The sequence below is a fragment of the Notothenia rossii genome, assembly GCF_949606895.1.
Source record: "Notothenia rossii genome assembly, chromosome: 10".
Lineage (NCBI taxonomy): Eukaryota > Metazoa > Chordata > Actinopteri > Perciformes > Nototheniidae > Notothenia > Notothenia rossii.
In genome coordinates, this window is record NC_136908.1 from 21,058,909 (window position 1) to 21,084,579 (window position 25,671).

Sequence of the window (25,671 nt, forward strand, 5' to 3'; positions counted from 1 at the left end):
GTGTGTGTGTGTGTGTGTGTGTCAGTGTATTAGCAGTCAGAGCACTGAAGCCCACGGGCGATTCCTGTGTGTGCTTGCGATAAAGGGAAAAAAGGGAGGAAGTATAACGGAGGGGGGAAGCGGGGCGTGGAGGAGGGGGTGAGAGGAGAGATGAGGAAGTTGGTTGGGGGTGTGGGGGGCATTGTGTATGTGGGGGGGGGGGGGGGGGGGCAGTATGCATGGAGAAAAAAGAGGGAGAAAAAAAAGAAAGGAGAGAGGGAGGAAAGAGCATCCAGCAGAGCAGGGAGCTTCCTCTGTGCTGTCAAAGCCTCTGGATCATGTCCCCATTGGTCTCTCTCTCTCTCTCACACACACACACACACACACACACACACACACACACACACACACACACACACACACACACACACACACACACACACACACACACACACACACACACACACACACACACACAATTGCTCCCTTCTCCCTCAAACCAACCTCCCTCCCTCCCTTCCCTCTCATGAAAAGAGTGTCTTGGCAGGGTAATTAAGAATGGCCTCTAAACACAGGAGAATGGCAAGAACGCTCCAGATGAAAGTAAATGATTAAAATAATTACAGGCTGAGAGCTGACGAGCCGGAGTGTGGGGTGGCCGCCGGACATTTGTCGGTAATTAGATAATTAATCTGAATGCAAATGATGAGCCCTAACGAAGCAGTCAAGCTGAACCAGCGACAACTGCCGTGAGTGAAATGTAGGGAGAGAGGAAGGGGGGGAGAGAGGGGAAAAAAGCAAGAGGGGAGAGGGTAAAAAAAACCAACCTCCCCTAAAAAGATCTGCATGAACAGACTCACAAGCCAAGCAACAGCAGCATTGTAAATCAATAACTGTTTTTGGCAGCTCCAAAACACTCTACTTTCAGTGACAAGCAGACATGAATACCTTGTTAAAAATATGCAGAAAAAAGAGGCAAGCCACCATGTGTTGTGCTCTGCAAAAAAAAGTTGAAATATGTCTCGTCTCCCAGGCAGCTGAAATGCCAAATGAAGGGTAAGAACATGAAACGGCACCTGAGGAAGAAAACAGAGCAGGCTTTGCACACCCTAAAATGCGTGAGCAAATTGTTGATTTACTCACTCGCTGCTACACACTCATTATAAGTCTCTTTTGCTCACACACACACAAATACTATCAATTCAATTCAATTCAAAGGGGCTTTATTGGCATGAAAGTTAAATTAAACAATGTTGCCAAAGCATCACAATACAAAATAATTAACAACATTAACATACATTTCAAATGTTTACATATTATTGATGTATACAGTGATACAATTACATTTCAATATCAGCACGTGTACGTGCTTTCAGCAGATGTGAACAAGCAACTTCATAGTTTATAAAGTTTTTTTTCAAGTTTTGTACAACAGGTGAAGATATAACTTGTCAGCATCCTAAAACTACGCTGGGTGACTGCTTTAAATGTATATAAATATCTTCTGGTTTTATTTATTGTGTATGCACTGTGGCACACTGGCGTTGTTTTAATTGGGTGCTGTAAAACAACTTAAGGGTTGAATAAAAGCTGGAATAAAGAGCATCTGGGAAAAAGACTTCCAACACCAGTATGAATCAAGTGGCTCCCAAAACGTGCTAAAAAGATCGAATGAAATAATAATAAAATGTCTAAATATATTTTTTTAATAGTAAATGGAAGAGCATTTGTTTACTTCGGCTTTTAAGTACTGCTAGATTTACTGAGTTGTATTACAAATACCAAGACAATACTAAATCACTGGCATTTCCAATTTCTTTAGTTACAAGATATTCCCCATGCACATTTATGAATACAAATTGAAAAATGTTTGCATTCAAAGCCCAGCAGTAGTTGTTTCTGTCCCTTAATAAGACCCATACTGTCTAAGATAAAACTGTCGTAAAATATTATTATTACAACATCAAGAAACCCTACTTTAAATAGAAATGATACATTTTTGTGATGTTGAAATTGTAAGAGCCATGATAACCCTTTGGTTTTATGAATGAAAGTTGGACCTGCATGAATCCATTCCGTTGATCTGAGAGGATGCTGCAGTTAAGAGGCAGACATGACGGTTGATCACTCCCCCTCGTTAGAGCACATTATGCAACACAACCATTTACACCTTTAAGAGACTCTAGAGGAACATGTTTTACCTGTCCACCATTCTCATTAAATCCAGACAGATCGCCCAGACTGCTTCTTCAGTCTGCCTCATTATCACTGGAGACCAGTGCTGCATACAGGAATGTGTTGTTAGCATAGACTGTACATATAGACGTTGTGAGACAGAAGCTTGTTAGGGCCCTGCGCAGGTTAACCTCATCACTAACAAGTGCCATCATTCTCCCTCACAGCTCCAACAGTCACTTTTTAAAGCTCAGAACACTTTTAATTATATTAATGTGTTTTGCATGACAGTCTCTTAACTGCAGTCATGTTTCAATATGTAAAGGACTGTGTTGTTGTTTTTTCAAAGCCTGTGCTCTGCAAATTGTTTTTTTCATTTTTATAAAATTTGATCTATTACCAAAAACCGACATCTCAAAATGTATTGTTAAGGCAGAATACAAATATGTATTTAAAATAGACAGTGTTGTCGCTGAAGGACCCTCTAAATCAGGGGATTTGATTTGTTGAAATTGTATTTACAGGCAAGCAAAACAAAATATAGACTTCTTATATTTAAGAAAGGTCGGATGTATTTCTGCTGGTATAAAAACATCCCTTAATAGGTTATCATTACTCAAAATAATGTTTAAACGTTTCAAAACTACAGCTCCAATTTTAGTTTGGTATTCAAAATACAATTAAAACTTTTAAAACCATTTAAAAATAAGTACATTTGTTTTTGTTTATTTTAGACCTTAAACATGACAGATAGAAGATATTTAAATCACAGTAAAGAAATCTGTATAATGTTTAAAACAAAACAAAGAACAGGTTTAAGGGTTTACTTGTCTACCTAGAACATGTCTCAAACAAACACAATGAGAGCATTTAACTGAACAACACAAAACTCAAAATAATGTACATAACATAAAGCTAGAAATATACAAAAACATGTGTGAATATCAGTGTTGTCCTCTCAGACGCATGTCTGCTAGAACATAGTATGCTATAACAAAATCCTTCAGTCTTTCAGTCACATTATTTACTCCACAAGCAACTCAAACTGCTCTGCCTTTTCATGCTCTTCGTTTACCTGGGCGAAAAGTGCCTCTATCTCTGTGGTGCTGAACTGCTGGACCTTATTCCTCCTTCTCTTCTGCTTCACCACAACTACTCCGGGGATGTTTAGGTCCATCTCAGGTATGGCTGATCCACAGTCAGCCGTGTCAAGCAGAGACGTGAATGAGTTCAGCCCAGACAAGGATCCAGAAAGCTCCAGACCTGCCTTCGGCCTCTCGACTCTCCGGATCACCTGTGGGGTGTTCATGTTCTGAAAGCCGAACATGTTTTCCTTGCAGTCGGGGCTGTTTATGGACTGGTCGCTGAGCCTGCTGTAGGAGCGGCGCACCTTCTGCGACCACACCACGTCCCCTGGTTCCACTGCCGGGGGCTGGGGGTGAGAAGGGCCCGGCGGTGAGGAGGGGAGTATCGGGGAGAGGACAATGGCCTTCAGCTTCTTCTTCTCCGCCGAAGAGGAGCCCCCACGGCCCGGGACAGGATCCGGGGTGGAGACCTTTGGCTTCTTCTGCTGGGCGGGCGTGTTTTCCTTGTTTTTCTCCGACGGTGCGACTGTTTTTCTGGGTGCTATTTTCCTCACAGTAATGGAGCGTTTAGCAGCAAACGCCATTTTGTTGTCAGGTTTAACCTGGATATTAGCCGGAGGAGAGCTCAACCGCGGTGACCGTCTTCTCTGTGAGCCGTTGATGGGTTTTAACTCAGCCATTATGTTTTTGGGCGTCCCTTCGTTCATACTGACCGTAAACTGGCGATATAACCGAGTATGTTTAGATGAGTTCTACACTGTAGAGTAGTATCGCCACAAGGCTGTTACAAACAACTGCAGTCCGCTCAAATTGCCCGCCCGAGTCGCGTTGAAAGGACATAGTCGCGGTTTCCGGTGACGACAACATCCCGCGCCATCTATCTCAAACTTTTGCTGTGTAATCTGGACAGTCGAGGCTAAAAGGAACTTGTGTGCTATTTCTAGAATATATAGGAATACTTCACTTCTTACCTGTTATACAAAATGGAATATTTAGTCGGGATACAGGGACCGGATTTCGTCCTGGTTGCCGCCGATAATGTTGCAGCCAGCAGCATCCTTCAGATGAAACACGGTATGACAACGCGTTAGCTTAGCATTAGCCATTATGTCGGTTGATTTTGCTATAACCTGCTAACAACACCTGTTTTTATAGTTCTTGTTCACACTTAAGCCAGTTTCTGTTACTGACAGAGCATGCTTAAATAATTCCAATATCACGTTAGATTGGTGTGTAATATACAAATTATTCTAATATCACATAATTTACCCCTATTCCGAATTGAATTTAAGCTAACAAAGCTAACCCTAGCTAACGTTACGTTAAAGTCGCGGATAATCTTACATATTCTGTTTTTACACAATTTCTTTCCATTACTCACATTTGCATGTGTGTAGGGGCAGAATAATGATTATGTACTGCACAGAGTTACATATATTTTATGTCTTTTAAATAAATAAATAAGTTAGGTTAGCACTAGCTGCCAAGTCAGGCTTCTGACAGTGAAAGTGAAAGAGCTTACTGATTTCAAGTTACTCACCCTGGAGTTGCTTAATGGCCAATTTCTGAAACCCTACACTCTATTTATGTTTCAGGGGATATCTTTTTCACAGCCTATACACAGAAACATTCAGATATATATATATATATGAAAACATACATATTTAGATACTACACCACAACTTCATGTATACATGTATTCAATAATCGAATTTCACAACAGTGTCAGCCAAACAGAGTGTGCAGCGCTGCTGAAGTAACACAACTGTTGTTGTATGTCTCACTGGATAAAAGTAATATTTATGTGATGGTGTTTTGGGGGTAAGGGGTTGATCAGGGTAATTTGATATTGTGCTAGGCGTGTTAGGACTCTGAGATTCACATCTGAATAACTGGGTATAGGAAGGCAACACGCACAGGATAAAGACATTGTGGGGTTTTTGTGTTGCTTTTCAGACCAAGACAAGATGTTCAAACTAAGTGAGAAAATCTTGCTGCTGTGTGTTGGAGAAGCGGGAGACACGGCACAGTTTGCAGAGTACATTCAGAAGAACCTTCAGCTCTACAAAATGAGGAATGGTAAGGACCCCTTGGCTGTTAATTCAGCTGTGAAACATTCATTCCTTTTTCTTGAAAGTTTCCTTTATCTCTAGATGTTGGCAAAGTTGCCGTATTGGAAGGCAAATTGTATATGCCAGAGAAGAAGTGACCAGAAACATTGTCTAATATTTTTTCTATTGTTTTTCTCAGGTTATGAACTCAGTCCATCAGCCGCCGCTAACTTCACAAGAAAGAATCTGGCAGACTACCTTAGAAGCAGGGTAACTATTATTATAATACACACTAGGGCTGAACGATATAACGTGTCATGGCGATAACCGCGATATGCGCATTCGCGATATTCACACCGCAGGGACGTGCGGTTTTATTCATTTTTCTTTTTTTTAAAAATGCTAACGCACTTTAGCACAGAATTCAAAATAAAGATACCCTTATTACTTATCGAAAACTGCACATACAATATATCCGATTAAAGCGGAGACTCCACAGATTATTTAAGTATAGTATCATCTAGGGATGCAAATTATCGATTAATTCATTAATCATTAGTTGATTGACCTTATCGATCGATTAACGATTAACTGATATAAACGGCTTTTTTCCTGAGAATGTAAATTTCTCACTGTATCGATAGTGTCTTTAACATAAAAAGCTAAATATTGCTTATTTACTGAATAAAAATGCATGCTATATTGCACAATTGATGTTTTATTGTACCAGTTAGGATAATGTGCAGATAATGGCATTTATGTAGTTTAACAAAATAAATTAAGCACAGAAAATTCAAATACATAAAAAAATAATTGTGCACTGGCTCACCTGTCGCATGTGAAACATTAAGCAAAATAAAATTAATTTTAAATAGAAATCTAAACAATATGGGTAGGCCTAGCCTACACAATATTAAGCCTACACATTATAATCTGGTTAACTACATATGTAAAACTTGAAACATTAGCAGCAGCATTTATAAACCCCTTTGGTCTGAGAAAGGTAACAGTAAGATAACTAGCCCTGGAAACTTCAAATATATTCTGAACACAACTTAAATCATCCCTGAGGAAGGTGACAGTAACATTAGAGGGCGACCCTTAGAACAGTCAAATGAAGATATAGGCTACCTCTCCTGAAACAAAAACATTCCTGTCTCAATGTGTTTTGAATAGGCTCCTGACCTAGACCCCTCTATTTTTGTTCAAGAAAATAAGCATATTAACGTGGTCAGGAGTAAGTCGTGTGCGCAGCCTGTTTACAGTCAGGCCAGCTGCTGAGAATACACGTTCTGATGGGACAGACGTGCCCGGTATGCACAGATATCGTCGTGCCACATTTGCCAGCCTCGGAAATCTTCCTTCATTGACTTTCCACCATTCTGTGGGACTGGAATCAAGGAGTGGTGAGGCATCCTTCAGAAACATGTCCACTTCCTCTTTAATGTCATCGTTGCTGCTGGTGGTATAGTTTTCACCCAGTAGAAGAGTCATAGCAGAAGTGTGTCTCTGAAGTGTAGCTCCCTGGACTGGCACATCATCTCCAGTGGTGGCTTCATTTGTTGATGTGGAGTCCACATGTTCTTCCATAGCAAGTTCAAGCAGTTTGGTATTAGCTGAGATCCTGCTTGCTGGGCTTAGAAATCCCAGGTGCTTATGCCGTGGGTCCAGCATCGTTGCTATCATTGGTGTTGTTGATGTGAGGTCTTCAGACTCAACCTGTTAAAATTAAGTAAAGGAGAAAGCTAGCATTAGAGTTTTATTTAATAAGGTTTGACATGACAAGGGTACAACTGCATAAAAACGCAGTTTACACTGTGACAATGTGTTGGTGATAAGTGATTCACCCCATAATCTGTTATATAGCTCAAATGTGATCGAAGAGTTTAATTAATTAATGGCCATAGCTTACCTTCATCTGTTCCCCCAACGAAGTGCGCACTTTAGATTTGAATTCCGCCACTCTGTTGCTGTCTCCATTTGCCATCTTGAGATGCGTGTTAATCAGACTAAATGTGATGGGGTACGTGTTGGATATGGATACCTCCGTCTCTGCTGAAATTACAGTAGTTGCACATTGGAGAGCCTCTAGTGCTGGCGCTATGTCCTCCATAAGCTGCCAGAAGTCGTCTCTCAATTCCAGCGTCCTCGCATCTGAAAGCTTGGTCTCTGAGCGGTCTGTTAGCACAGCACACACGGCCCATCGCTGTTCTACGAGTCTCCCAAACATCGCATGTACAGAGTTCCACCTGGTCTTACAGGACTGAATGAGCCGATGAGCTGGTAGCTGCATTTGTCTTTGTTTTGCTTCTAGCGCTTTCGTTGCTGGTGTGCTGTGATTGAAGTGCTTGACCAGCCTGCCAGCAGCTCCAATTACTCGGTTGACACCAGCAGCAGCGAATCCGTCATTGACGGCCAGATTTAAAGTATGAGCAAAGCAACACACTGATTTCCAACTGACTCGTGCGGGGTTGTTTGCTGAAACAATGTTCCGAGCGTTGTCGTGCACACAGGCTACTACACGGCCGGTGAGTCCCCATGACTCCACAGCCTGGTTCAGTTTGGCAGCTAAATTATCAGCTGTATGTCTCTCGGATAAGCTCTCCGTAAGAAGGACTGCCGACTTTACCTGCCAGTCGTTTTCAATATAGTGGCAAGTAATTGTGATGTAGCTTTCTGTAGTCAGTGCTGTCCAACAATCCGTCGTCAGAGCCACATTAGCCGCGGACAAACATGTTTTTAGCTTAGCCTTCTTAATTTCGTAGCGTGCTTCCAAGTTGGAAGTCACGGTCGCTCGCGAAGGGATGTTATATCCTGGCTCCATGAATTGTATCAGCTCCCGAAATCCCTCGGCCTCGGTGGTGCTAATTGGCATTATATCTCTTTCAATCATCCCGCAAATTCTCTGAGTAATGCCGTCTGCTTTTCTTTGGTCGCATACTCGCCTTCCCAGCACAGCAGCAATTGTAGGTTGTGAAGGCGACGGAATGGCTAACGTTACATGCAAGTTGTTCAGGTGGTATCTTAACGAACTTGTAGAGCTGTTGTATTTAAATGTAGCACCGCAAAGTTTGCATTGTGCGTCTTTTTCATCGTTAATTAATCTAAAATGCTCCCACACTCCACTCCGTTTTGACCGCCTCATCATTGTTTGTTTTAGTTTTTTTGCCGCCTCAAGTTTGTGACAGGTCTAGCTCTAGCGGCTCGCGAGAATCTCGGGTCACGTTCAAGTACGTCCTGTGGGAAACGGTCTTAGATTACAATGTTCAATTAGTCACAATTAATTTAATTTAATCGAGTAAATTCTTTTCGACAATTAATCGATAGTCGATTAACCGTTAACATCCCTAGTATCATCACTAAGCGATCCGATCTCGCGACAGGGGAAGCAAACACAGACATCACAACACGTACCTTTCCGGAGCTTTTACGGGAGATCGTCTCGCCGTAGCTGTCAATCTGATCAAAAGATGTGTTCAATGACATTAAAACGAGAAAAAACGCGGCTGAATCGGTTGATCCATAGGTTAATAATGTATCTGTGGCTTTGAAGCAATTGTTTATAATCCATAATTCCATTTTTATGTAAAGATCGGAGCACAAAAGTTAGCTGCTAATGGTAGCCACCAGAGTGTATGCAGCTTCTGGTTTAGGCTATGCGTCACTCTCACTCCTTTATAGATATGGCGCTGCTTATAGTGAGCATGGATGTATAATAAGAACTGGATACAGCGTGGGAGGCGGGGCCTCATTCATTCCTATGAGAGTTGCTCATTGGCGCATGATGATAAAATGGCCCAACTTTTGAGAGAGCGAAACGTCACAGATTACCCGGCATGCCTGAGAAGTACCCGTATGTGCGAGAAGGGTCTAGCTGCGGCCGCCTACAGTACACTACGCGACACTACACGACACGCCCACCTGACACGACACTACGGTGGCTGAGAAGGGTCTAGCTGCGGCCGCGGACGAGAAGCCCCTCACTGCAGTGCGCAGTGCCCATAGACTGGCAGTGCCTCAATGAGCTCGACGTGGACGGGAGCTCAACGTGGGCGGAGCTTCACAGATGACGCGTTGCATCCTGTTTCCCGGGTAGCAGTTCTCTTCCCTCCCTTCACTCTAACCCTTCCCTTCCCCCCATCCTAACCCTAACCACTCCCTACCTTTTTACCTAATCCTAATCTTCCTTCCTGCCCCCCAAACCTAAACCCCAAAACCTGTCCTCCTGTCGTGTAATGTCGTCAATTCGCTTTTAACGGTAGTGCCTCTCAGCCACCGTAGTGTCGTGTCAGGCGGGCGTGTCGTGTAGTGTCCGCGGCCGCAGCTAGACCATATTGGTATGTGCGCTCATAGCGCATGCGCAACTTTAACCAAAATGCTCGTTCACATCAAGCACGTCAATTTGCGTTCACGTAACAGCACCGCACGTTCATGACAGCATGGTAATGGCTTGTTTTTATGATGGATTTGATATTAACGAGGCGGCAGTTAGCGGCTAGCTAGTAATTATGCTAATGTCCACATAAATCGTTATGTACTTATATTACGCTGTAACTGGATCTAGTGATATCCAAGCAACAGAGCTTCATTTAGCATGAAATAATTATTGCACTGTGTGTATATATATATATATATATATACACATACATACACAGTGCAATAAGAAGCTACAGGGACGTCGTCATCATCATCATACAGCCCATGTAGTATAATATTTTACAAATGATGAATTACAGCAAACATGTGCAATATATCCATTATTACAGCTCCGTGGGATGGCAGTGAGACGATATGGGTCCGTTGTTATTGTGCATCCATGGGTAAAGATAAACGCATGTAATGCTGAACCTGCTGAACACGTAACATGAACGTGCCGGGCGGCGCGGTCCAGTGGGTTAGATGCGTGTTCATAATGCAGAGGGATATAACTCTCAGAATAACGTTATTAGCACATTTTTACAACTTGAGGAACACATTTTTTAATAAGGGCTATACAAGTGTTCATACTGGGTAGTTTATTTAGTTTAAAAAAAATGATCCAACGATTTACAGACCATTCTTTCCCCATGTAAGTCAATGGGAAAAAGTGTTTCCGTGCCCAGCAACCTAAAGGAAGTGTAGTACCGCCGTTTGGCCACAACGAATATTCTACTCAGAGTCTGGCGCACTTCCTGGGGGCTTGATAGAGTAGATAAAGAGCTTGATAGAGAGCAGTGACGCGTCCTTAAACCTGGAAGTAAACTTCTTTCGGTTCCTTCGTCCAAAACAAATGCAAATTCTCCTTAGGATTTTGGAAAATAGCTCGAAATAAGGTCTGTGGTTGACACACATTTAAGAGAGGGATCGCGTTTTGTTCAGCCGGATAATCTCCACATGTCAACCCTACTTTTATAAATTTTGAATCATAAATCTAGTCGCCAGAAGCAAAATGCTAACGTTATGCTATAAACTAACTACAAGCCAGTACAGCAGCAGGGCTGCTGTGGCTGCTTGCTACAAAAGGAAAACTTGCGCGGCTCTCATGTCAGGGGTACTTGAGTGAGTGACATACAGGCTCTGCATGCACAGCAAACCACCAATCACAATTATTCTTGATCAGATCACAGCAGGCATCGCCCCGCTAGTTTGCAGACCATCAAAACACCGGTAAAAAATGAGCGAGGCACAGGAGGACAATACTTTCTTCCGGTTAAATATAGTTAAAAAAACCGCAATATATATCGCAGGGGGGGAAAAAATCGCGATGTCAGTTTTTTTCAATATCATGCAGCCCTAATACACACTACTAATTAGGGCTGTGCATCTTCACTGGTCTCACGATTCGATTACGATTATCCTGTCTTCGATTTGATATCACGATGCATCACGATTCATACCAATGCGTTGCATCCTCAATTTTCTATATTACAGCACATGGCTTCTTTTTCATCAATGAATACATGCAGTAAATACATATGAACTCCCTTTTTATTATTTAGAAAGTGCTTCAGAAATCAATAACATAAAGGTCTTGACATTAATTTATAAACCAAAATAAATCAGTTGCATAGCTCTATCATCCCTATACAGTATCTGTGTGTGAAATTGTTCCATCCTCAAAAACAAAAAACGAATGCTTCTGCGTTCTAGCTGCAGCTTCTAGCAACGGTCTTCTGTTAAAAAAAGGACACTGAATGTCCTGAATGTGGCATCACAATTAGGGATGTCCCGATCACCTTTTTTTCCTCCCGATCCGATTCCGATCATTTGATTTTGACAATTTGCCGATACCGATTTTTCCCGATCTGATCTTTATGCAATGTATTAAGAGAAAAAAAAGCATTCAAGTTGTCCCTTAAGGTTATTTTTTTATTTAAATTGGATATTCTATCCAACATGGATATAGGTTCTTTTTTTCACAGCAGCATTGGATCAGTTCAGTTGTGCAGCATTGGATCAAAACAAAATAAAGCTTATCAGTGCTCGTTAGCTTACTGCTACAATTAGACACTGCGCCCTGCCCACTCTGTTGCCAGATTTGAGAGAAATAAGCAACCAGGTCTATGAAAACAAGCCCCAAAGAAGCAACACATACATGATGTGTAATTTGAAACCAAAACTAAGGCCTCAGGATGACTTTAAGACTTGAACATGGTCATTTTTGTTTTGTAACATTGAATAAAAAAAAGTATTTATAAAAAATAAAAATCCCGATCCCCGATTTTTTTCTCCCGATTCCGATCTTTTGAAAATCACGTGATCGGATCGGGACATCTCTAATCACAAACATGACTTGAGTCTGAACACAGCAGACAACAGGAGTATTTACAACAGCCTATAAAAACAAAAATAGTGCATGTGGGTGCACACTTACATTCTCTGTCTTACTGTTACATAAATCCCATGATTGTGGGAGATTAAGTTGGCTTCATCATCTCAATCAGTGATTAAGTGAATAATAAAGTTTATATCAGGTTACGATCAGCCTGTCACTCATTATTTTCAGGGCGGGTTTGGAGGAACAGAGGAGACGGTGATCGCGGAAGCTTTCCTCCTGCCTTCACAAACTTTACACATGTATCGTCTGAAAATAGCAAGAGGACATTCATACTCTGCAATCCAAGACTTAACTAAATCCACCAAAAACCTGACATGATTGTAACGCGAGTATTTCTTTAAAACATAAATTCCTGTGTGTCTGAGCCGCAGTGACACGGACTGATTCAGAGCGGGTCCTTCTGCTGTTGGTTCTGGACTGGTGTTCTTGTGTTGGTGGATAAAGCAGAGTGCTCCGTGTTTGGTGTCCATGTGCCGTTCTCACGTCTGTTCCCTGATCTCTGCGTCACCGACCGAATTGATATTAAAGTGACAGGAAAAAAAACTTTATTGTAAAGCCGCGGCCGTAGAATCAGGAAGCAACGTTACTAATAATAATAATAATAATAACTTTTATTTATATAGCGCTTTTCAATAACCCAAAGTCGCTTACAAAAAAAATTAAAAGTACAGAAAGGGGGTGAACAGGCAGAAGACAACATATTGGACAAGAAAATTGAACATGAACATTACATGAACAGGCAAAGGACAACACAGGGGGGGAGCAAGCATAGGACAACGAGCAAAAGACAACATAATGGAAAAGAGGAAAGAAAAAGTTGATGAATGTATGAATAAGAGATGCAGCGTGGGGTGAATAAGAAATACAGCGTGGGGTGTGAGTGAAGTCAGTGGGTTGGGGGGTAGGGTAAGTTGAAGGCTTGGGAGAAGAGGTATGTTTTCAGCTGGGTTTTGAAGGTAGACAGTGTGGGAGAGTGGCGGACAGATTGGGGGAGGGAGTTCCAGAGGCGGGGTGCTGATCTGGAGAATGCTCTGTTGCCAAATGTTTTGAGTCTTGATGGTGGTACTGTGAGGGAGAGAGTGGAGGAGGATCGGAGGGCTCGGGGGGGGTTGTATGGGATGAGGAGGTCAGAGAGGTAGGGGGGGGCTAGGTGGTGAAGGGCTTTATAGGTGAGGAGGAGTGTTTTGAAGATGATGCGTTGTTTGATGGGGAGCCAGTGAAGAGAGCGGAGAACGGGAGTGATGTGTTCACGGGTCCGGGTGTGGGTGAGGAGGCGGGCAGCAGAGTTTTGTACCATTTGGAGTCTATGGAGGGAATGGGAGGAGATGCCAGTGAGGAGGGCGTTGCAATAGTCGAGGCGGGAGGTGATGAAGGCATGGATGAGGGATTCAGCAGCACGGGGGGGGAGGTAGTGTTTGATTTTGGCAATGCGGCGGAGGTGGAAGTAGGAGATCTTGATGATGGAGCTGACATGGGGGTCAAAGGAGAGGGTGGGGTCCAGGATAACGCCAAGATTGCGTGCCAGGGGGGAGGGGGTGATGGTCGAATTCTCAATGGTGAGTGAAATGGGTCCTGTTTTATTGAGGGTTGATCTGGTGCCTATGATGAGTAGCTCTGTTTTATCACTGTTGAGTTTAAGGAAATTGTGAGTCAGCCATGTTTTTATTGAAGAGATGCAGGTTTCGATATGGGTGAGGGGAGGGTTGTGAGGGGATTTGGTGGTGATGTAGATCTGGGTGTCATCGGCGTAACAGTGGAAATCAAGGTTGAGGTTGCGAATAATGTGACCAAGGGGGAAAAGATAGCATCGCTATAATCGATTATGTTCTGTCACTGCATCGATGCAGAATCGTCCGCATCGCGATGCATCGTAGAAACGATTAATTTCAACACCCCTACTACTAATACAACACAGTCAACACAGCTTATACAATTGTTTCTTAATGTTATGAAATATAACAGCTACATATCATTTGCCAATTCAGATGAGTGTCTTATGACAAAACAACTTAAAGAGCAACTTGCAGGTTAGAGACACCAGTGAAGAAATGTGTAGGAAAATGATGAATACACTAGATTTTCAAAAATATATACATAAATATACACTACAGTGACATCTGGCGTCGTTTTAGTAAGACATTTTTACTTCCGCATAAAAAAAGCCTCCCCAAGTGACCTCCCGCGTGTGACGTAACATGGGGGAGAGCGGCCGGTCTAACGTATGAATAAACATGGATCACAATGCTAGTTTTGACACAGAAGAGGTTGAAAATATATATTCGAATGCATATGATTATAATTATGAGCCTGCTATGCGTCCAAGAGACCAGGAGCAGCCAATGATTAGAAGAAATAACGGCCATCGGAGAGAAATGGAGCTTTGTTGTGTGGAGAACCAGTGGAGAACAGAGCAGCTGTCTTGGTGAGTGACCGGCGTTAGCTACAGTTAATGTTAGCTAACGTCACATCACAACATTGTAAAGTTAGCAATCATATATCAGTCAGGCTATAACTAAAGTAGTATTGATAATATAGTAACGTTACTGGCAGGACTGTTGATACCGATCCATAACGGAAACGAATGAGCAAGTATCAGCCGTATCTCACGTTACCTAACCTTACCGGAGGGGAGAGAGAGAGAGAGAGAGCAGCGAACCCCCCTTCGCTCCTCTCTCTCTCCCCTCCGGTACGCGAGATACGGCTGATACTTGCGCATTAGTTTCTGTTATGGATCAGTATCAACAGTGTAGAGTATGTGCTGCAGGGAGGTGGATGCACCTCGCACAACGCACCCAGGAACAAATGCTAGCTCCGGTCCTTTTCCTGTTAGGGAAACTGTGGACTCGATGTCCTGACAGGCTCGAGTTTGTGCAACCTGCACAAACACAAGCTCATTTGAAATTGTTGTCTGAGATAATGTGTTTCTGTTGGCACTGGTAGTTTCTAAATACGATGGTCTTTTACTCTCAGCCCATTAAACAGCCATCAGCTTCCTAAAGCGGTGGTAGTAACTTTGATCTCTTTGAAATGTTTCCTTCGGGAAGATATTGTTTGTTTTACAGTTTGATGAGAGATAGGACAATTATCATAACCATAGTGTGGAGCACATATCTGGTTTGAACCTCATTTCTGCACACTCAAGAGCATCAAGAGAAGATTTCTTCTGGTTGGTCCACTTTAGGTCCTCACAGCAACTAGCCAATACAATTATAGTAGGGGGGTTTTGATAAAGAATGAAATCGCTTTGATAGTCAATCAGTTCCTATGCATGTATTTTCTTATTTAACAAAATAATCTCTACAATTTAACATACTTTTTAACAGAATCAGTAACCCGTTTCTCAAAGTTCCCACCGGCCAAAAGGGTTTTCTAGATATAATGGAGCAACCAGCAAATTAATTCACCATATTTTGTTCTACTGTAATATACAATTCGTTTTTATTAAACTGACTGATATGATTGTGTGATATTCCAAAGAGGGAACTTTTGGATTTGAGCCCTTGAAGACCATTTACATGCACACAAAAAAACCATAATAAGCCCTTCTTTAAAAATATTTTTCAGACCCATTGCAAAAACATTTAACATCTGTATCTTGTATATTTCCCCAGTTAACAAAACAGTATCTCATGAATCCTCTGTACTAGTCAATTAAGCATATTCATTATACAGTAATTAGTGAACAAACCTATACATATTTTAATTTCTATTTCTACTTAATTACAATCCTCTGTTTGCATTTGCAATCTCATTTAGCTGCAGGGAACCAATGATATAATCACAAATTAATTTAAAAAGTAATACTCACTTCACTCAAATGACAGCGACGGTAACATATGTGGAAGGTTTACTGATCCTCAAAGATGTGTTTTTAATTTTTGATTGGAAGTATTGATTTTTGGCTAAAACAAGAAACTCGGCACTCGAACACAACAGCGGCAAATCCTCTCTAATGACATGACACTGCTGGGATGTGTTATTGGAGACGTTCTACTGGGAATTATGTGTCCCTTGTAATTAAAGCCCCTGTTTGTGCCCTTATCAGCTTGAGAACCAGTAGATGCATTTTGACGAACAGGTACATTTGTCAGCTTGTTGTGAGTAGTGACGGAGGTTTCTCCCTTTTGAGACTTAATGAAACCACCTGAGCCTGCAGGATTCTCCCACCATTACCCTCCAGTTTTCCAGGGTATATTCATATAAAACACTAGCATTGCTTTGACCTGAAACACTTCAATACCTAAATATGTCAAAAAAATATGTAAGAACAGAATTATGCCTTTTTTAAAATTATTTAAGCCTTAGCTTAGATTACCAAAAGGAAAATAAACCAGAAACCATTAATCTCCAGAGCTTAAGGCCTGAGAGTCATGTAGAAGCAAAATACACTTTTATACCAGAAAGTACAGGGCAATAACTTGTTTTTTGTACATTTATACCGTATATTTAAACAAACTTTGAGACTTACAGTAGTTTATCACTCAGAACTATAGGTTAAGTTTTAAAGGTCGGTTGACTTTCTATTACACCCCCATTTGCAAGAGTATTGAACATATCCATCAAGTACTGATTGTTTCTCTGTTGGGCAACTTTTTCTTCTTCTTTTTTTAAAGTGAAATGCATTCAGTTTATCCAAACTAATCTCACTAAAGTGCCTCACAGGGTTTTATGTTCTGTACAACAAACAAAACCCTTGGAAAACAAGAAGAACAAAATATGCCAAACTGCTTAACACATCAAGGGTAAAGAACTCTAAAACAGTACATATTAGATTAATCATTAAAGATGAAGTAAAAGTATTTAAGAATGTCATTCAATACTCTATTTTAAAAAAGTAGTGAAGTTTGATACCCAGCCCTAGTAACACATTATGCAGACTTGTTAGCACAAAGTGCCGCTTATAAAACATTAGGATACCCTTTTCTATCAATTATTTAGATTTTCTATTGATCAGAATAAAGCCAAAATGACGCCCAAATATATGACCTTTTGCATATAAGACTGAAAGCTGCACATTGTTACATTTAAGAGGCGTTAACAGGCCAGTAATCCAACATTTTGCTTAAAAACGACTTAAAGGTGACCTATCATGCAAAATGCACTTTAGTACATCTTTTATACATGAATATGTGTCCCCGGTAGGGATGGGTATCGTTAGGATTTTATTGATACCGGTACTGCTTATCGGTATCGGTATTTTTCGATACTCTTATCGATACTTTTCAATAATTTGGTGTTAATAAACTAAAAAAAGACAAGGCGTTGTGCCTACAAGACTGCACCCAGGTAAACAAAACATATTACCCGTGCGCAGCAGTTAACGTGCCTGCGAGCCTTCGCTCAGGTCACATTTACACACGGCGCGGCTGAAGCCCGCTAGCACTATTAGCACTAGCAGTATCGCTAGCACCGTTTAAGATTCAATGAGTGTCTCGTTTGCAAATGCTTCATTGAGTTGCTTGTGTTACCCCCTTTACAAGCAACTAATTGAGTACATAGATTGCACCTTGCACTATCGCCACTACATTATTTTAAAGTGCATCCAGACCTTCGATCGCTTCGCTCTGTCCGCCATGCCTGCGTGAGTCTCACAACAATAATAAGAGCGCTGTTGAAAGAGATGAGGAGTGGCATTTACAGTGGCCAATCAGAGGGGTCTCACACGGGATGAGGGTTCCCAACCAACCAGAATGGTTTAAAGTTAAACTAAGGAAGTAGACGTAACGGATATACCGATAGCAGCACCGTTTATCCAGTGGCTTAATGGTATACCGATACCGTCCAATCAGGTACCGGTATTGACTTAGTACCGGTTCTCGGTACCCATCCCTAGTCCCCGGTGTTCCAGGGAACTCACCAAGTGTCAGAAAACACAACCCTCTCTATTTTCCTCCATACCCAAATCTCTTAAAAAGGGGCTGCAACGGATCTGATACAGACTGGTCCAGATTTGAACACTTCTATGACGTCACAGAAGTGGCGCTACGGCTATTGGGCCAACTCCACCAATCAGGAGGAGACAGCCATGGACATTTCCGTTCGAAAACGCTGGAGACGCTGTAGTACATATGCCAGGCCTTTAGATGGTGCTGTTCTCACAGAATCAGCCCATGAAAAGAGTGTTAAATTGAGCGAAAAGAGGAATGGCTAAAATGCATGATCTGTTTAGTATTTTGAAAAATAAAAAGTATAAATATGCCTTATATAGGTAAGGTCCTACACTATATTATTCAAATATAGCATGATAGGTCCACTTTAAAGTTTCTATCTCTGCTTCTTTCTATTTAGCTGTAACCAGTTATTGCGGGTGTGTTTTGCATCTTAGTTCCCAGAGATCCAAACAATGTCAACAATTGGGATCTTCCCCGGGCAAAGACACTCAGTTCGTAAAACGACAAATGCAATAGCTTTCATCATTGAGCTGCTTCATCAGTGGGTCATACATACATACTATCATTGTGCGATAGATGATGACACAACAGGCATTCATTAAAGGAAAATCTTTAAGAATATTATTTAAGAATTATTTCCTAGTTAATTTTTCTTCTCATGGCCGTATCAAATGATCAACTAATGATCTTTAGCCCTGCCTATTTTACATTTGCTTTTACCTTGTAGCACTTACGTTACGGTCTGTGTACGTGATGACATATGTGGGTTGAGATGTCACGCCCATTGATCTCGTCAGCTCCGCTTCTCGTATCCTGGCATTGTAACTCTTGCACTAATTTGTTAAGAGTAGTGCAGCCGCTGCCTGTCACAATAGCAGAAGGGTGAAAATAATTACAAAAAACAATTAGTGTGGCAGAGGAGGGAATGTGGGACACATCGAACGGGGGATAGGGGTAGAGCAGGGGGAGGAGCGGGGGTCCCAGGGGGAAACAGCCAGGCCCAGTAGACAACAGCACACAGACCGGAGTGTGAGAACGAGTAGGAGTCAACATACACACAGAAATACAAGATGCAGGAAGGACCTATAGGATCGTTTTTATTCTGTCAAGGTTGCTCATGTTGTGGAGGATAACATTTATATTCATGTCTTGCCATAAGCTGCGAGTGTATCGTTATTTCTTTGTGCCTCACGGTTATGAATTTGGTTTTTATGAGTGCAGGATTTACTAATGCTGCATTCTCAGGAGTGTTCAGAAACTGAAGCAGTAGCAGTTTCTCCGCTGCTTCCCACACCTTCCTCCAGCTATGCTCTCCTCACATCCATCAACCTCCAGAGTACACGGACATTTGCAAATTATGTTGTATAAACAGTTTTTTTTAAATGGTGTTTTCCCCCCCAGAATATTTTGAGTATGTAGAATAGTTAATATGTGGTGTCCATTTGAATGTGAACATCTTTTAACATCAACTAAACCCAACACTTCTTTTAAAAACGTGCAGAAGATCGAAAATGACCTGATTTTGTGTCTTATTTTGGTCGATTATGATTCCCTTTGAAGAAGTGTTAAACAATTTCTACAATAACTCACAACTCTTATTTTCTCATAGATCAATCTATTATCTTTCACATTCATATATTTATACCGTTAGATCTACAAAGTAGAAAACAAATATTTTTAAAATGCCAAGTTTTTCTTTTATTCAACCCTGAACTCCAAATATATTCAATCATCAGCTTCACATCCTGACATTTAGGAAGTAAATCATTAATTACTTGACACACTTGTTCAAATATGTCAGTTGTTTATACCATTTTTAGCTTTACACAATTTCTTTAAATGTAGGATAATAATATGTTTTAAAGAACTTTCTACATCCATCAATACTTTTGTCAATTAAAGAAAAAAGAAGTCTTAAGTTATGGTGTTTGCTTTAAGGAAACACAACATCCAAAATTGATTAAAGACAAACGAATATAAAGTTGTTGGATCCCGAACAAAACATTTCTAAAACATGTACTGCATACATTAAGCCAATGTGTTGACTAAAGCAACCTTTCATGTAAATGTAGGTATACACCGCCTGTAGTCCAAGACAATGCTCAGTCGCTGTCTGGGGAACTGGCTGCATGTTGGACTTTATTTTAATTAATCTGATTAAATCATTCCAGATTCAAGTTGAGGCCAGACAGAAAGGAAAGATAATGATCTGCTTTTTGTATCAAATCTTTCTCTCTCTTTTTTTTTTAACATCCTTAAATCATCCTTCAAACAAAAAAATCCTCATATGATCCCACTGGCACATCCAGAGCCTTAGGTTAAAAACCACTGGCTGATAAATTAATCAGTGGTATATTGTTCATTCTGATGGCCTTATTCCTGCAGGATAAATTACAGATGAGTCCTTTAGTCTGAGAGATGTCATACCCCAGTGGCTGCAGACCTCCGGGAGGTGTAGTTAGCTAAAGTCAGCAGAGCATGTCGGCGCAGAGTAAGCGAAACCACGTTCACATACCAGCCGCCCGTCCACAAAAACAACTCCGCTAACCTCTGGAGTACTGCTCTCACTCAAGCTTTAGAGAGGAGACGAGAAAAAAAAAAAAAAACGGTAAGCAGAATCACCTGAGGCCTCGACTCTGCTGCCTGCGTATCGGTAATGATACACATGAAATTCACTGCAGAGCAAAACAACAACTGCTAAAGTTTTAAGGGCATTGAAACTCAGCATCTGCTTTGCCTCTATTTGTTTTAGCTTCCTGTCTGATGTGCTGCAATATTTGCCAAAGAATTGCAGATTGAAGAGGTGTACAGAATTGATATTGAATTGACGAATGTAAGGCGTGTGAGACTTGAGGTAAATAGATACAGGAAGTGGAGGCAGACGGGTTATAAATATCACTTGGATTTTCTTTTATTACATTTGTTTACATATGTTTTGTGATATGAAGCCAAAAAACAAAAGCTATTTATTTTCAATAGCCGCAGCAACAGTTAGCCTCTGAGTGCTGGTGGTCTACAGCTGGCCCCATATGGGTTTGTAAAATATTGTGTAGCAGGGGCGAGCACACATTGGTAACAAATAATTACTAGTGCCATATTGCGTACAGCTCCCCTGCTCCTGCACAGATGAACAATTAATACAGCAGATTGAGGAGAAATGCCAATAAAGAGAACATGCCCCGGGGCAGGGTGCAAAAATAGGGGGAGAGAGGGAGGCAGTGGGAGGAAGGAACGGAGGGAGGGAGTGCTGGAACGTGGCAGCAGAGAGTTTGGGGATCAGTTTGCGATGATTTATAGCGACCTTAATTTGTGTAACAGCTAAAGCTCTTATATAAAAATGGCTCGGAGTCCTACATTCATGATGTGTTAAAGGGAGAGATCGCCAATTTTCCTATTTTGTGTTGAGTTTAAGAGGATCAATAGCACTCGTGTTCTCACACTGAATATGAAGCACAAAGACTAGAAACCGCTAGCTTGGCTCTTCCCAACGATAACTTGACCTGCCTCACAGTATCAAGCTCTCAAATTAACAGTTCAACGTTTTTTAAAATAATAATCCTGTAAGTCAGTGTACAACTGTGATTGAACACTTGATTGATTTGACAATTTGTTTTGGCCATTTTTAAAGCTACTAGTAAATTGTAATACTTTTTGTGTTATGGGAAAATGTAGCTGCCATTTTTCACAAATAATGATGAAAGTATTTGTTAGTTGCCGGCCTAATTACAACAATCATTTGTCATGGTTGTTACTAACTTTAAAAGCTACACTTCATGGTAGTTTGGTGTGGATTATCTCTCGGCTACTTTTTTGTAAACCAGGCTAACTGTTTCATTCAATTTCCAGTCTTTGTGCTAAGCTAAGCTCGTGCATGCTGCGGCTTCATTTTGATCGTACTTGAAGGTGGTATCAATCTCATCAAGAATGAAAATAAAAGTATATTTTTTGAAAAATCCCTAAAACAGTTGGAGGTGGTTAGTGTCTGATGAAGGCATCAGAAGAAACACACAGTTAAAGCTTTTGTTTCAACGGTCTCCTTGTTTGGCTGAGAAACAAACGGGGGGGGGGGGGGGGGGGGGGGTTAAAACATATGATGTGTATTGTTTGTATGTGAACATGGGTGTGAGTTCAGGTGGCTGGGTTAACAAGGTGCATGCTTCCCTCCTAGGTGACATGGGAAGGGAAGGTTATTTTGATGCCAAGTCCGTATTATTGTTACATTGTAACCAGCGAGACAGGTGTCTGGTGGGTGGGGGTGACGCCACTGGGGCGTTCACATGCTCACGGAGGAGTTAAAGCACACACACGTAAACACACACACACACACACGTAGATATCCATCCTGAGAATCACGCCTGTTGTGCACACTAGCAAACACACTCTTTCTCACATGTGTGCGTTCATCGTTAACACACAGACTAAAGCCCGCTCCACAGGGAGCATAACGATCATCTTTGCCCTTGTGGCAAACACAGCTAACACACAAGTCACAGAAATAAGCAGGCTGCTCAGAGATAAATTGAAATGAGAGGGCAGGTGCGCAGATCACAACTCGCCTGGCGTCGTATGAATCACAGTTGCCTCACTACAGGATAGAAAATGCAGTTTTATATTTTATTCTTGCATTTTAACCCGACACAGCCACTGCTTCTAACTCAGTCAAACATGTAGGCCATACGTTGTTTTGAAATCTGCAAAAACTGTCTAGCTTTTAAAGGGATTTTTTCAAATGAGGAACAGTAGCTTGCAACAACGAAGAGAGAAAATTAGTGTTTTGGAGGAAGAGAACGGAGAAGAGGCTGGAAGCGTAAAAGATGTAATTTAATAAGAGAGGAAGGGGGGAGGGAGGAAGGGGGCAAGAGAAACGACTTTAGAAGTTTTTAATGAGCCCTGGCACTACTCCAGGGCACAGGGTGAAGGAGGGAGGGAGGTAAAGAAGGGATGAAGAGGGAGGGAGGGCGCGATGGAGGAGCAACAGGGGTGCTGACTCCCAGCAGATGACACACTGCCGGTGACACCCTGTTTTCCCCCCTCCTCTCCAACACACTCACCTCCTCTGTCCCTTCACCTTCCCAAACCCTCCAACTCTCCCCGGCTACCCTCCCTGAGATCTCTCTGTTCTGGGTGCTGTGTTAAAGTTGCCGCCGTGAGAGTCACTTCATTCAGAGCCAGAACATCGGAGTTAAATAATAATCGCAATTAGTGCAGAAAGAAGTTGTGCTTTTCAAGTTGTAAGATGTCTCGATCACGTGATTTGGTTCCTGAAACCTACTGATGGTAATGTTGGCACCTCTAATTGGAGAGAAGAACTATTCATAAGCCATATCGTGCTACATGACGAAATAATACACACGGCATATTCTCATGTTTACATATCCAGGCAGTTGCCAGCTGTTAAGCTTTCTGTAACGTTTTCACTGGCGTCGTCTCCATACTGAGGAAGTGCCGTAGAGATACGTCTGGCTTTGCAACATGTATGTGGAAGCACATTTTCTCTATGCAATCTATGCAAAGTTACCGGACGAAGGGAATCTGAGCCGGGTTTCACATAATGTGTTCAATTTGCCTTAAATTGAGGGACGCTGCGTTGCAAAAGCCTTTCAGTCCTAAGATGCTCCTGATATTGTTCAAAACTGTGTGCACCCTCATGTCGCTGTGACATGCCTCATTTTTATGGAGTGTTGTACAGGCATCCCTTTTGATTTGTTCATTGCTATTAAAGGGCCCTATTATGCTAATTGAAAGGTTAATATTTGTAATTTGTGCCTCTACTGGGACATGTTTACACACTTGAATGTTCAGAAAACGTCTTTTATTTTTCTCATACTGCCTGTGCTGCAGCACCTCTTTTCACCCTCTGTCTGAAACCAGAGCCTAGTCTGCTCTGATTGGTTAGCTGGCCGGCTATGCTGTGACTGATCAACCACTTAGAGATGTCCCTCCCCTTAGCCTATCATGTACAATGTGTTTGTACAATTGTCCAATTGAAGTGTGAGTGTTAGATCACTATGTTACGGGAGTAAACAAACTGCTATAGTAAACCGGATCAATAGCATAAAGAAACAACGTTGGTTTCTACATGTTAGTCCCTCCTCCTCTCAGCCTCCCAAGAGTCTGAATCAACACGAAGGATCCCAGAGGCCAGACTCCATATTTGGTGTGAACAAAGCATTACACCTTGTTACATCCCTGAATCCTAAACCTCCTCTCTGTCTTCAGACTCCTTACCATGTGAACCTGTTGCTGGCGGGCTACGATGAGACGGACGGCCCCGGTCTCTACTACATGGACTACCTGTCCTCCCTGTCCAAGGCCCCCTTCGCTGCCCACGGCTACGGAGCCTATCTCACTCTCTCCATCCTTGACCAGCACTACAAACCAGGTCAGTGATGCCTCATGCATGATGTCTTTCTCTTTATCGCTCCTGTGAGACGAGAGAAAAATAAAGAAAATGATTCAGGACTGTAGTGGATTCACACTCTAGTCCAGGTACAGACTCACATCACTGTAAGGGCTCTTTCAAATGTAATCATTGGACCTAAATGCAAAGAGTAGTACGATTTGTATGTGTATTCCATGGCAGTATGAAGTGAAAATAATGGTTGAATCTGTAAAAGTGGCATCAAATATTATTTTGCTTGATTTCTTAACTATTAAAGAAGTGTTTCCTCTTTGTTTTAATATGATTGTTTGTGTGTTCTAGATCTGACCCGAGAGGAGGCCGTGGATCTGCTGAAGAAGTGCATTGAGGAAGTGAGTTCAATACATTTAACTCATTCTGTCATTTTGCATTAATAGGAATTACAAGCACCTTTTTAAGCTATTATTATGTTGTTTAGCCTCTGCTAAACTTAGCTCTGCAAAAAAGTGACATCTACAGGAACTCTGATTTGGCTCACATGGATGAGCCTCAAAATCAAGATGTAGAAAACACAACATGATATTACATAACAAATGTATATCATATTTAGAATAACTTCAGTCAGTTTAATTTTGTATGTTTTGGATACTAACTAGCTTGCCATTGTAAATCACTATATTATCTAACATTACAAATCCATCAATGCCAGATCCATGTCACCTAGTTAAGTTACAGCTATGCGTCTAAGTATTGCTTAGCTTGAGTTACAGTTAGCTAATCCCCTTGCCTTGCATTGCTCTTGGCTAGTAAAAAGGGAACGTTTGTTATACACATTTACCTTGCACCGAAGCCTCATTTATATATTTATACATGTTAATGTATATAAACGTACATAGGTTCAGTAATGGCAGTATCCCACTTTGTTTATCATCCTGATTTTACATCCATTCTGCTTATTCGTGCCTCATCTTAATATTTCTCGTGTGTTCCCCCCCCCCTCCCCCAGCTGAGGAAGCGCTTCATCATGAACCTTCCCTCCTTCACTGTCCGTTTGATTGACAAGGAGGGCATCCATGACCTGGAGAAGCTCTCCTCTGGCGCCAAGTGACCGCTCACTGCTTAACAACCGACCCTCACGCCCTCGTTTCTTTCCTTTTTTTTTTTGTACCGTTGACCTCCTTGCTCTTTCTGTTCCAATAAAAAGTGACACACAGTTGAGATACAAGCTCTTTGTCCCTGTGGTGCTTTCTCGTTGCTCTCTAGTCTACTCATCTGCACATGGAAAGAGAACAGCCTCCTGGCTGTGTACTTT

At 41.6% G+C, this 25,671-nt stretch overlaps 2 protein-coding genes across 2 annotated transcripts; one reads left to right on the forward strand and one right to left on the reverse strand.

The window, feature by feature from the left end:
* Positions 1-1,185: 1,185 nt before the first annotated feature.
* Positions 1,186-3,965, reverse strand: cdca5 (cell division cycle associated 5). Its single transcript, XM_079654277.1, has one exon. It carries the CDS (start codon positions 3,944-3,946, stop codon positions 3,179-3,181), a length of 768 nt encoding a protein of 255 aa, XP_079510403.1. The 5' UTR covers positions 3,947-3,965; the 3' UTR covers positions 1,186-3,178.
* A 206-nt stretch (positions 3,966-4,171) lies between these two features.
* psmb2 (proteasome 20S subunit beta 2) lies at positions 4,172-25,584 on the forward strand. The gene is made up of 6 exons (XM_079654278.1): positions 4,172-4,313; positions 5,196-5,318; positions 5,490-5,560; positions 24,218-24,380; positions 24,702-24,751; positions 25,366-25,584. Exons 1-6 carry the CDS (start codon positions 4,223-4,225, stop codon positions 25,465-25,467), a joined length of 600 nt encoding a protein of 199 aa, XP_079510404.1. The 5' UTR covers positions 4,172-4,222; the 3' UTR covers positions 25,468-25,584.
* The last annotated feature ends 87 nt before the right edge of the window (positions 25,585-25,671 follow it).